At 35.6% G+C, this 13632-nt stretch overlaps 1 protein-coding gene across 1 annotated transcript; it reads left to right on the top strand.

The window, feature by feature from the left end:
* The first annotated feature begins 5811 nt into the window (after positions 1-5811).
* On the top strand, positions 5812-6759 carry LOC127082972 (uncharacterized). The gene has a single exon (XM_051023204.1). The coding sequence runs from the start codon at positions 5891-5893 to the stop codon at positions 6572-6574; it is 684 nt and encodes a 227-aa protein (XP_050879161.1). The 5' UTR covers positions 5812-5890; the 3' UTR covers positions 6575-6759.
* Positions 6760-13632: the final 6873 nt, after the last annotated feature.

The following is a 13632-nucleotide window of genomic DNA, read 5'->3' on the forward strand; positions in this document are numbered from 1 at the left end:
AACATAATTTCCACATCATAATCTTATTGAAGTATTCGATCGAACTCCATTCTCGACAAGGAAAGGTTATGTTGTTATTCACTTGTAATATGTTAACCCTAATTTAAAAAGTGAATAGAAAAATTGTTATAACCAACTCGATTTTTCTTTACTATTATTCTCTCTTCTCTCTCTTCGTGAATTGAATCAATTTCTTGTGTTTGTTCTAGAAACTCTCTCTTTCTAATAACATTTCTTTGTTCCTAGTGTGATGATTGTTACAACAAATTGGCACAGTGAGCGTGAAACAAGATGCCATCAATGAAGTATGATATTGAGAGATTCACTAGTGTGAACGATTTCGGGTTATGACGCTTAAAGATACAAGCTCTTCTTGTTCAATAGGGTTTGTTAGAAGCATTGAAGTGATCAGATATAATGGATGTTGTCCTAACGGAGAAGTAAAAGAGGAAAATGATTGAGAAATGCCATAATGTCATCATATTGAGCCATGGTGATAAGGTTCTCCGGCATGTCTCAGAGGAGAAGACAACGACAAGAGTGTGGAACAAACCTAAAGGCTCGTATATCACTAAATCTTTGGTCAATCGTCTCTACACAAATAAAGATTTGTATTTATTTAAGATGGGTGTATACAAACTCTTGGTTGAGCAGTTGGATATGTTCCAGAAGTTGATTCTTGATCTTGATAATATTGATGTCAAGATTGATGATGAAGATCAAGTGTTATTGATGTTGTGTGATTTACCAAGATCTCATGCTCACTTAAAAGAAACTCTCTTCTATGCAAGAGAGTCCATGGCCTTTGAAAAAGTTAAAAAAGCCTTGTACTCAAAGAACTTAAACGAAAGAAAGGAGCACAGTCCATAATTTGTTGGTGAAGGATTGTTCGTAAAAGGAAAATTCCTGAAGAAGGATGGTAATTTGAGAAAAACAAGGGAAAAGATTGTCACAAGTCTTATGGTATTGATGCTCCTGCAATTAGGTGTTACCACTATAAGAAGGAAGGTCATATAAGAAAGTTGTATCCTGATAGGTTGAAGGATCATGGTGGTAAGTACAATAGAATGCAACCATTGTGCGAGATGATTATGAGTCATTTGATGTCCTGGTGGCTTCATGAAAAAATTCTAGCAAGGAGTGGATAATAGATCCAGGGTGTGCTTGGCACATGACTTTAAAAAAGGATGTGTTTGAGAAGTTATGTGATCAAGATGGTGGATCAGTGCTACTAGGAAACAACAAATCTTGTAAAAATTGTAAGAATTAGATATGTGAGATTTAAGCTCCATTATGAGTCAATAAAGTTGTTGATTAGTGTTAGGTATGTACCTGATCTTACGAGAAATTTGATTTATCTTGGTGAATTCAACAAGAAAGGCTATGTGTTCAAGAGAGATCAAAGTATCTTGAGAGTCATGAAGAGTCATGAAGGGGTCGAAGGAAGTCTTGAGAGGCAGAAAGAAGGTTTAACAGATATTGCATCCATAAAACTTGTGTCAAAGACAAAGCTATGGCACATGAGATTGGGCCATGCCAGTTAAAGGGGTTTGGTCGAATTGGGGAACCAAAATCTACTAGGAGGTGACAAGATCAAAAATCTGGAGTTCTGTGAACCTTGTGTGTTTGGTAAAGCATGTAGATTGAAGTTTAACAAAGGAAAACAAAGAAGACATGGATCCCTTTATTGCATTCATCCTGATCTTTAGGGGCATTCAATAAATCCTTCACACTCAGGTGCAAGGTTTTTCTATCCATAATTGATGACTATTCCAGAATTTTAAAATTTGGAAGACTCTGGTAGAAAATCATACTGGCGAAAAGGTCAAGAGGTTGAGGACCGACAATGGCCTTGTGTTATGCAATGAAGCTTTCGACAGTTATTATGATATGTATGGTATTTCTAGGAACAAGATAGTAGCAAGTACTCCTAGGCAAAATGTCTTGGCTGAGAGATTCGATCGAACTATTATGGAAAAGGCTTAGATGCATGTTGGTTAGTGCATGATTAAACAAGGTGTTTTTGGTTGAGGTTGTTGTGAATGTAGCAGACATCATAAATAGGTGTCCCTCGACTGCCTTGGGGATGAAGACACCTGAAGAAGTTCGGTAGGGTCATCCATCATATCTCAACTAAACTTAGAGTCTTTGACTGTGTAACCTATGTTCACGTTAGGCAAGACAAAGTAGAACCTATGGCTCTGATATACATGTTCCTTGGGTATCCCAGGGGAGTTAAAGCCTATAGGTTGTTGTGTCTAGAAACAGGTCATAGAAGATGTATCACAAGTCATCATGTATTTTTCAATGAAGCAGAAATGGTATTCAAGAAAATTGATGATGCTGGTCGAAATGCAAAGATCTATGAAAAAGATAAAGAACATGAAAAGTTTCCTGTTGAGGTGGATCATATTGATGTTGAATTGCATAACCCATATGAAGTCAAAGAAGAAGCACAAGGTACTGATGAAGATGAGGAGACTGATAATGACTACCTATTATCAATAGATAGAGAAAGGAGAGTCATCAAGACACCTCAGAGACTTGGTTATGCATATTTCATATCATTTTCCGTAATCTCAGCAAGTGAGGTTCTTGATGAAGAACCTAGATACTACAAGGAAGCTATGAGGAGTCGAAATAATACTGAATGGATGAAAATCATGGTTGACGAGATAAAATCTCTTCATGATAACAACATTTAGGAGCTGATTGAAAAACCTAGAAGGGCCAAGTTAGTCAGTTGTAAGTGGCTTTTAAGGTTAAGGAAGTAATCGGAGGAGTGAAGTCGAAGAGATTTAAGGGAAGGTTAGTTGTTTGGGGGTTCACTCAGAAAGAATGAGTCGACTATAATGATTTGTTATCACATGTTGTAAACCATAGATCCCTTAGAATGTTGTTAGCCATGGTGGAAAAGTTCGACCTAGAACTTGTACAAATGGATGTGAAGACTACCTTTATGTATGGTGATCTAGATGAAACAATCTTGATGAGACAACCTGAAGGGTATGCAGAAAGAGGCAAGGAGGATTATGTGTGCAAGTTGAATAGGTCGTTATGTGGCCTGAAACAATCTCATCGACAATAGAATAGAAGATTTGATAAGTTCATGTCACACATAGGTTTCACTAGGAGACAGTTCGACCATTATGTTTACTCAAGATTTTGGCCTGGAAGTTCACTTGTTATTTTGTTGCTTTATGTGGATGACATTCTCATAGCAAGATACAATGTCGAGAATGTAATGAAGATGAAGGTTGAACTCGACAAAGAGTTCGAATTAAAGGATTTGGGAGCTGCCACTAGGATTTTTGGGATTGACATCCAAATAGATAGAAAGCAGCCAAGATTATGCTTATCTCAAGAAACATGCCTAAGAAAAATTCTCGACAAATTTGGTATGTCAAATTCAAAGCCTGTCGTAACACCAATAAATCCTCAATTCAAGTAGAGTATGCCTCAAAGTTCAAGTTCTGAAGTCGAAAAGCCTATATGAATAGCATTCATTTTGCTTTGTATAGTAGGTTCTTTGATGTATGTTATGGTATGTATAAGGTCGGACATAGCGTACAGAGTGAGCCTTGTATGCAGATATATGGCTAATCTGGAAACGCACACTAGCAAGTTTTGAAGTGGATTTTGAGATACATAAAATGATCCCTGAGTAGGGTCCTGATTTATGGTGGATCCACGAGCAATGGTAAAGTCGAAATCGAAGGATTTGTCGACTCTGACTATGAAGAATGTATGAATACCATAAAACTTCTTTTTGGATATGTTTTCACAATGTTTGGCACAATAATCAATTGAAAAACTTATCTTCATAAGATTGTTGCCTTATCAACCACTGAAGTTGAATACGTTTCCCTCACTGAACCTGTGAAAGAAGCATTGTATCAAGCTATCATTGTTAAATGTGATAGTCAAAGTGTCATACATTTGTCGAAGAATTCAATCTATCATGAGAGAACCAATCACATTGATGTTAGACTGCATTTCATCAGGGAGAAAATTGAGATATGAGAAGTGAAAGTCCTGAAGGTTACAACTGAAGATAATGTTGCTGATATGATCACCAAGTCATTGCAGTAGCAAGTTCTTTCATTGTATATAGTTGATAAAACAACATGATGATATCTAACTTGTTCCCTTGAGGTTTTGGAGTTTTTTCTTTGTAGTATTAGATTGAACTCCAATATCGACAAGGGGAATTCAACTAGGTTGTTTGGGCATATGATGTAGTCGAAGTCTGATTTAGCATGCAAGTGACTTAAGTTACTTATGTACTTTGTTAGTAATAGTTATGTATATCATGTATGAGCGTTATCATCATACATGACATACATATACTAGAAGTCTATATATAGAATGTACTCTAGTTTGTTAGAGTAGAAGAGAGGTTAAGTTGTTATTCACTTGTAATCCATTAACCCTGATTGAGAAAGTGAATAGAAAATTATTATAACCAACTATGTTTCTCTTTCTTTTTATTCTCTCTTCTCTCTCTTTGTGAATTGAATTGGTTTCTTGTATTTGTTCAAGAAACTCTCTCTTTCTCACAGCATTGTTTCGTTCCTGGTGTGACGATTGTCACAACACTTATATTATAGATCATCGAAGTATAAATTAAAAAATCATCTTATCTAACACACTTATTATGTGTGCTTATTAACCTTTGATGTTCTGCACTAGTTTATTGCATTTGCATAATTTATTTGCTTTAGACAAGTTGAATAATTCTCTATAAGAGGTGGGGGTGTACGCGGGTTGGGGTGGATTGGGTTTGACCTAACCCGTTATCCAACACGTTCAAACTTCATTGGGTTGGATTTGTCGTTCAATCCGCAATTTCATTGTCAAAACCGACCTGAACCGACCTGTTCATTAATGGGTTGGGTTCACGAGTTGTGTTTCAAACCAAAATATATATTTTTTATGATTCTTTTTATCGGTTCTAAAAAAATGTAACACAACTCAATGCAATCATATTCATTTAAAACACTCAAATTCAATGAAACACGTCATATAATATTTAATAAAATTCATCAACACGTCATAAGACTTTACAATAGTATAAAATTCAACCAGACACATTCATATACATAAGCTGGAAATGATACAAAAGAAAATAAGTAACAATATGTAATCTTAGAATTAAGTAAACTCATTGGTTTAGTAGTATTATTGGTGGAGAATAATTTTTTTTAAAAAAATATGGTTATTAGTGAGATATTAATTATATATTTTTATTTAAAATAATAATAAAAATAAGAAGAAATTATTAAAGTCACATCAATAGGTTTGGTTAACTGGTCTGTGGGTTGCAAAACTCAAATCCGATACTCAAACAAAAACTATACGGTTGTTATGTGTTGAATATACTCGTAAATGAATGGGTTCGAATAATTTATGGATTAAATTGGTTTGAATCAGCGAGTTCGTGGGTCGATTCACATTCATAAACACCCCTAATAAGAGGAACATATTATGCGGGTTCAATTATCCTGCAACCCTTGGCAAGACCCATTTTAGGATAGTGGTATGCTAATTTGTAATCTCCTTAAGAAGGCTTAGGTGTGATGATGTATAGACTGTGTATTGTTTTGGTCTAACTTTTGAGCAAATGATATCGTGAGTTCTTCACAGTGATGCTGGACTCAGACACCCTTATATAAACTTTACTTATCAAAAAAAGAAACTAAAAACTAACAGGTGTAAAGTTCCTTTAAAATAATGTTTTGATATTTTTGGAAGCATATATTCCTATTATATAGCACTACTGTATTACAAATTGCCTATAAAAGGGAAATCCAATATCACAATAAATTCACCATTCAAACAACTATCATCAAAACTTGTGTGAATTGATACTTTCCCTTCCTCCAACAAGATGCAAAGCAGGAATATCAATGGATACCCACAACAGCAATACTATGGTGATGATAGCACATGGATGGAAACTAAGGCTCAACAGCTACAGAGCCATGGATATCCACAGACACAGCAATATCCAGGCATGAAACCAGGTTATGGCAATGATTCTGATTACTCCAGGCCAAACCATCATGGCAATGACTCTAACCATGATGTGTATCATCGTCAGGACAGCAAGCCTCATGGCCTTGACACTAACCACGATATGTATCACCGTCAGGACAGCAAGCCTCATGGCCTTGACTCTAACCATGATGTGTATCATCGTCAGGATAAGGTGCCTCATGGACAGGGAAATGGTTACGGCTATGATAACAATCATGGCCATGGCAATGGCAATGGCCAGATATTCCCTTTTGCTACTACCACTAATCACTCACCTCATCATGGTAATGGTGTCAGGCCATTCAATCATGGTGGTCGTGGCCAAAATGACTATGTGTCAGAGAATGAGTATGAAGTTTACAAGGAGGAGCAGATCGGTTCTGGCGCGATGAAGAGGGATGAAATGAGATACGAGAGGCGTGGAACATATGGAGGAGATGTTCATCAGGCCAGCCCATATGGATACAATAATAACAGGAATAATCCTCTTGGTCATGGAACAAACAAAGCCAATTGGACACTGAAAGGAGTTTAATATGCTTGGTTACTGTTATTAGTATTCCTACCTCTGGTCCCAGTACTAATAAATCGTGTGCTTTGTTTTCTGTTTTCTTGTTGTAATAAGTTGCCTTGATTATGCATGGCTCTTTATATATATGATCAATGTTATATGTAACTCATTATGAAGTTATAATAAGATTTATGTGGACTTATATACTAGATGATGTTTCATTATTTATTTGCTTCAAATCGAAATCTTTAGCTCAATTTCTATATAAAGTTAGTTGAAGATGTTCCACAACAAATGGAACAAATGTATAACTTCCTTCTGGGTTGTCACGGTGCTTCAAGCATTCTGTATTTTTCCTGCCTTTTATTTGCATCACTTTGGTGTAGTAATGCTAGAGATACAATTATAAGTCTCTTGCTAAACAATCATTCTTAGTTACAATCCGATTTTATAAGAGTTAAATTAAGCAAAAGACAATCACGTATCGTTTACGTTCACGCATCAAATTCAATAGTTCTGGACGCAAATGTGCATTACAAAAAAAACTTAACTTTCACATATTTTTTTAAATAAGGCTTGGGAAAGGTATCGCTCATTTTACTAACGGGTTTTATAAGAACTAGTTTCAAGAAATATAAAAACTTAATATGATATAAGAATTAAGAATCAAGATAAGTAGTTTGATTTCAAATCAACGGCTTAGATCAAACTAAAATCGTGTGAAAATGCTACCCACAATCAAAAGTTTGAATATAGTACCCACAATCAATCACATATTACCATTCTTGTCTCCAATAAATTTATATGAATTGTTTATTCAAATAATTTGATTCCAAATGCTAAAGAGATTAAAGACAAAATGTAACCCACAAATGGGCACAAGTTTTGTATTCTTTGAGATCAATCATTTTCATAGACCATCACCAAAAATGCTAAACGAATAAAGTTGAATGGTAGTGGTAGTGTTGGATTCGTTTTCAAGAACATATCTCGGAATCTTTCCTGAATAAACTATCTTAATGTTCATGGTGAAGTATCAGATCCACCACCATAAGTTGAAAAACAAACGGAACAAATATCCACCAAAGAAAAAGCATAACATAATGATATTTCATATTCATTAATCACACAAGAATAAAAATGAATAAATACAAGACGAAGAGGTAGTAACTAGTAACTAGTAACCAGTAACACAACCTCAATCAGCCACTAGCAAATGGAAAACCAAAACATCGTATACCGTGGATGGTGTCCTTCAAACTCTTACAACTACGAAGTCCATGAAGTGACCGAGCCTATGCTTCGCAAGCGCAACCAGCGTCCAAGAACTCATAAGAAGGGTCATGTTGCATTCAAAACTGTGCTAGAAGAGGATATAACACCAGTAGAAGAAGAAGAAGCAGTTGTGGCAGAAAATGAGACCGTTGCTGAACGTGTGAATTCTTTTCAGAGTATTGATAGTAAAGCTGATGCGTTTATTAAGATGGAGCACAGGAGGCTTGAATTTGCCAGACTCAGGTCTTTGGGGCTTGCCTGATTGATTGATATTCTCTATTTGTAGCTAGGTGTTAGCTACAACTACAAGGGTCTTCATGTTGAGGTTTATCATTTGTACACATAAGAAAAATATGAAATAATTTCAACCTTATGTATTCCTATAAAATAATGCATAAAATAATGCATCAAATTCTTACTTTTGTAGTGTGTTTTTGAATAATTTGTTATATTTTTTTATTGGATAATGTTAACTTGTGCCCTAAGGGTACAAATTAAGAACCAAATAAAAAAATGTTATCTTGAAAATTGTGTATTGACTTTAATAAAAATATAAAATTAATTTTTTAATTATTTTTTCCAATACAAACTTTCTATAAATGGCTTTCTTAACTTGTGTCCCTAGGACACAAGTTAGCATTACCCTTTCTTATTAGGTAACTTGTAGTCATCAGTTTTCTTTTAAAGGAAAATATTTGTAATATTACTTGTTTTTTAAATATGATTGTCATATGTAAAATTTAATTTTTGAATTTTAAATAAAATAGTAGGAAAAAAATTCACTTAAAAAATGACTCTTCAAATTCAAAATATGAATAAAGGTGGTGATATCACTATTACAGATAATACATTCTATGACAAAACTTGCATCTGACACAATTAAAAATAGAGGCCAAATAATCTGGAATATGTTGAGATTAACCATGCTAATCACTATAGTTTAAGCTAATACAGTTGATTATTAGTTTGTTAAGTTTACTCTATTGTGATTGGTAGTTATGAGATAAGGTTGCATATATAAAGCAATACATTGCCACATGTAAAGCACTCTATTGAATATAACAGTATTTTTCATCTCATCTTCTTTCTTCTTCTTCTGTTATTTCCACACCAGTCCACAACATGCCTCTGTTATGCTTCACCATTGATGAAGCTTGATTAATCATAATATGGTATCATTCGCCAATCCGATCCTCTTTCCGCTGCTATCCAACTGAATTTTTTCCAACACCATTTCATCTCTCTTTTTTAATTCTTTCGACTTTCATGGCTCCCTCTCGAGCTTCATCCTCATCAACTGACCCTGCTTTGGATCAAACCTCGCCTTATTTCGTTCATCCCAGCGATGGCCCTGGTTCTGTAACAGTTCTTCCCAAACTCACTGGCTCCAATTATCATTCATGGGCTCGAAGCATGAAGAGAGCTCTTGGTGGCAAAATGAAGATTGAATTCATTGATTGATCTCCCCCTATTCCATCAGATTCTTTCGATCCATCTCTGCGTGCTTGGAACCGCTGCAACATGTTTGTACATTCTTGGATCATGAATTCTGTTTCAGATTCAATCTCACAGTCCATCGTTTTCATGGAAAACGCGCTTGATGTGTGGAACGATTTGAAAGAAAGGTTTTCCCAGGGTGATCTCATACGAATCTCTGAGCTGCAACAAGAAATTTACAACTTGAAGCAAGAAACCAAATCAGTTAATGATTTTTTCTCTGATCTTAAAATTCTTTGGGAAGAACTGGATCTTTATCTACCTTTACCAACCTGTACCTGTCGCATAAAGTGTACATGTGAGGCTATGCGCAGTGCAAGATCCCATCACCAGCTACTGCAGATCTTCAGGTTTTTGACTGGTTTAAATGAACAGTTTGCTGTAGTGAAGTCCCAAATCTTGTTAATGGATCCTTTACCAACTATGAACAAGATATTTTCCATGGTGATTCAACATGAGCGCCAACTCCAGCTTCCTATTCCACATGATGAAGCTCAAACATTGATCAATGCTGCTGATTCCAAGAGGTTTGGGACAAGAAACAATGCTTTCAAACATGGTGTTCGCATTTGCACATTTTGTGGCAAGACTAACCATACTGTTGAAAATTGCTTCAAGAAACATGGTGTTCCACCTCATATGCAGAAACAGTTTCAAACTTCAACTAACAATGTGGCAACAAATGGAAATAATGATGGATCTTCATCTTATAGTGTTGACATTCAAAGTGACAATTCACCTATGACTCAAGGCCAATTCAGTGCCTTAATGGATCTACTTCAGAAATCTAGTCTTGGACAATCTTCAGGACATGCTTCTTCCAACCAAGTTATTGTTGGTCATCCATCAACAGGTAACACATATCATTGTATGCATAGTAGTAGTAATGGCTCTTGGATCATTGATTCAGGAGCTACTGATCACATATGTAGCTCTGTCAAATGGTTTCATTCACATAAGAAAATTATTCCTATCAATGTTAGATTACCAAATGGACAATGTCTTGTTGCTAATCACTCTGGCACAATTCATTTTTCTCCTGATTTCATTGTGCATAATGTGCTTTTGCTCCCTGAATTTTCTTTAAATTTATTATCTGTTTCAAAGTTGTGTGAATCTTCTAATTACACTGTCAATTTCCTTAAATCACAATGTGTCATACAGGACAAACTCACCCTGAAGATGACTGATTTTACTGAGCAGAAAGATGGATTGTACTATCTAATACTAAGAGATAATGATTCACATGCTACACACACACACCTGTTTTAACCTCTGCTTTAGCAGCCAATGTCATTTTACTTGATAAAGCCTTATGGCACTTTAGATTAGGACACTTATCTCAAAACAGATTATTGTACCTACATTCTCAATTCCCTTTTATCAAAGTTAATCATAAAGATGTCTGTGATGTTTGTAGCTATGCTAGACAAAGAAAACTTCCTTATACTGTTAGTAATAATAGAGTTGTTCATCCTTATGGTTTGGTTCATTTTGATATTTGGGGACCCCTTGCAGTCCAATCTTTACATGGCCATTCATATTTTTTAACTGTTGTTGATGATTGTAGCAGATATACATGGATAACATTAATGAAAACCAAATCTGAAACTAGACAGCATGTTATTAATTTTGTCAATCTCATAGAAAACCAACATAGTCTCCATGTCGAAATCATCAGAACAGATAATGGCCCTGAGTTTAATATCCCTGAATTTTTTTCATCTAAGGGAATCATCCATCAAACCAGATGTGTTGAATCTCCACAACAAAATGGTCGTGTGGAGAGGAAACACCAACATTTACTAAATGTTGGGAGAGCCCTCCTTTTTCAATCAAAACTTCCAAAAGAATTCTGGTCATATGCTATCCTACATGCCACATTCATTATAAACAAACTCCCTACACAAGTTTTAAACAATCTTTCTCCTCACTTCATACTGCACAATACACATCCAGATATGCATAGTCTTAAAGTGTTTGGCTCTCTTGCTTTTGCATCCACACTGCATATGCACAGAACAAAACTAGAGCCAAGAGGTCGAAAATGTGTTTTCTTAGGATACAAGAATGGTATGAAGGGTCTGATACTCTATGACATTAACAGTCATACAATTCTTGTCTTTAGAAATGTTATACACCATGAACATATTTTCCCTTATTCAAATGTGAATTCCACTAACTGGACTTATCACCCATACAAAGATCCCAATGACTCACCACAAAATGAACCTACCATACATGTTCCATCACAAAACATTGAATCCACAGCTGAGGAACATGAGCCTTATCCTAACACAACCATTGACACACTGCATCTTGAACCTTTAGATAATACTGATGAAAACCATGACATTCAACCTGTCCCTGATACACCAGATATTGACAGCATCCAATCCAGGCCTGTTAGAGATAAACATACACCTCATTATCTCTCAGATTATGTGTGCAATACATCTGATGTATCAGCAGTCAAGTCATCATCAGGTACAACCAAAACTAATTATCCTATTTCAAATTATGATTCCCTGCATTTTCTATCTGCATCTCATCGTGTTTTTGCATCCAATATCACTTCTACACGTGAGCCAAAGAACTACAAAGAAGCATGTTTGTCTGAACAATGGATCAAGGCTATGAAGTCTGAATTAGATGCACTATACAAGAATAGGACTTGGAACATAGTTAATCTGCCACTACATGTCAAACCTATTGGTAACAAATGGGTTTTCAAAGTGAAACATAGAGCAGATGGCACAATAGAAAGGTATAAAGCTAGACTGGTTGCAAAGGGGTACAACCAAATTGAAGGGCTTGATTTTTTTGACACATTTTGACCTGTAGCAAAGCTTACCACTGTCAGAACCCTTCTTGCAACTGTTGTCATCAACAATTGGTTTTACATCAACTGGATGTTAACAATGCTTTTCTACATGGGGAATTGCAGGAAGATGTGTACATGACCATACCTGAAGTGTTACATGTCACAGGCCTAACCAAGTATGCAAACTCCAAAAGAGTTTATATGGTCTGAAACAAGCCAGTCGCAAATGGTATGAAAAATTAACAGCTTTACTACTGCAACAAGGCTACACTCAGTCTGCTTCTGATTATTCTCCCTTCACTTTGAAAACTAATGATCATTTTACAGTCATTCTAGTATATGTTGATGACATAATTCTAGCTGGAACATTTATGCCTAAATTTGATCGCATTAAGCTCATCCTGGATGAAAATTTCAGCATCAAAAACTTGGGCATTGTAAGACCCAATTTTGGCCCTAAGATCCCTCATGGCATCATATCATATCATACCATTGCCTCAAGGATCATTGTGCACCTTTGCTTGCCTCCTAGTGGGTGGGTATCTTGTGAGTGTGGTTCTTGATCACCAAGCATGATTAGCACGTGTATATCATTGCTTTTCATTTGTTTACTAACCAAAAGTACAAAAATATTGTCATCTAACCTTGTTACTTGCAGATGAAGCAAACTAGGTCAAAAGAGTCAAATCATTCATTGAGCAATGGATGGTGGCCATTCTTGAAGAATTTGGGCACCATGATCATTCATAAGAGATTCATATGAGTTATGGTATCATTTGGTATCAAGATCTCAAGAGAAAGAGGCTTGAAATTCATCAAAGCATGGCTCAGTCAACCAAAACCCTAGCAAAGTCAATTGTGGTCAACTGTGCATTTAATCAGGGATTGGAAGGTGTGAGATGGTTGGAAAGGTCTCATTCATGTCCATATAAGCCTCATATAACATTTCAAACGTCATCATTGAGGAATTGGAGGTCAGACAAAAAGTTTCCCAAAATAGTAATGACCTGTAATTTTCAGCTGCCAAAAATGGAAAGTCATTCTCCTCAAAATTACATGTCCAAGCAAGCTTCAAATAAAAATTTGTCCAACATGAAAGTTGAAGATCTTGCTCTTGCCTTTCCAAAAAGTCCAAGAACACTCATTTCTCATTTATGGTTGGCAAGTTATGATCAAATCATTTTCAAGAATTTTGGAATTTCAAAGTAGCATAACTTTCAAACCATTTGGCCAATTTGGGTGATTCTTTTTTGAGCAAACCACATTTGATGTGTACTATCCAAATCCATCATCACATTTTATTAAAAACCATCACATAAAAAGGTCATTTTTCAAGTGAACCATTTAAAATTTGGTGGGAAAAATAGTGATTTTCAAAAATACATGGGATTTTCACACCAAACCAATTCAATTCACTTCTAAACATGATTTGTGACTTGCTTCAAAGGAGAATTTACTGTTCCATTGGCTACAAGGGCAAAAGGGC

This window comes from Lathyrus oleraceus, chromosome 5, assembly GCF_024323335.1.
Source record: "Lathyrus oleraceus cultivar Zhongwan6 chromosome 5, CAAS_Psat_ZW6_1.0, whole genome shotgun sequence".
NCBI classification, from domain to species: Eukaryota; Viridiplantae; Streptophyta; class Magnoliopsida; order Fabales; family Fabaceae; genus Lathyrus; species Lathyrus oleraceus.

Coding starts and splice junctions, on each gene's coding strand:
- LOC127082972 (XM_051023204.1), top strand. CDS start 5,891: ATGCAAAGCAGGAATATCAATGGATACCCACAACAGCAATACTATGGT.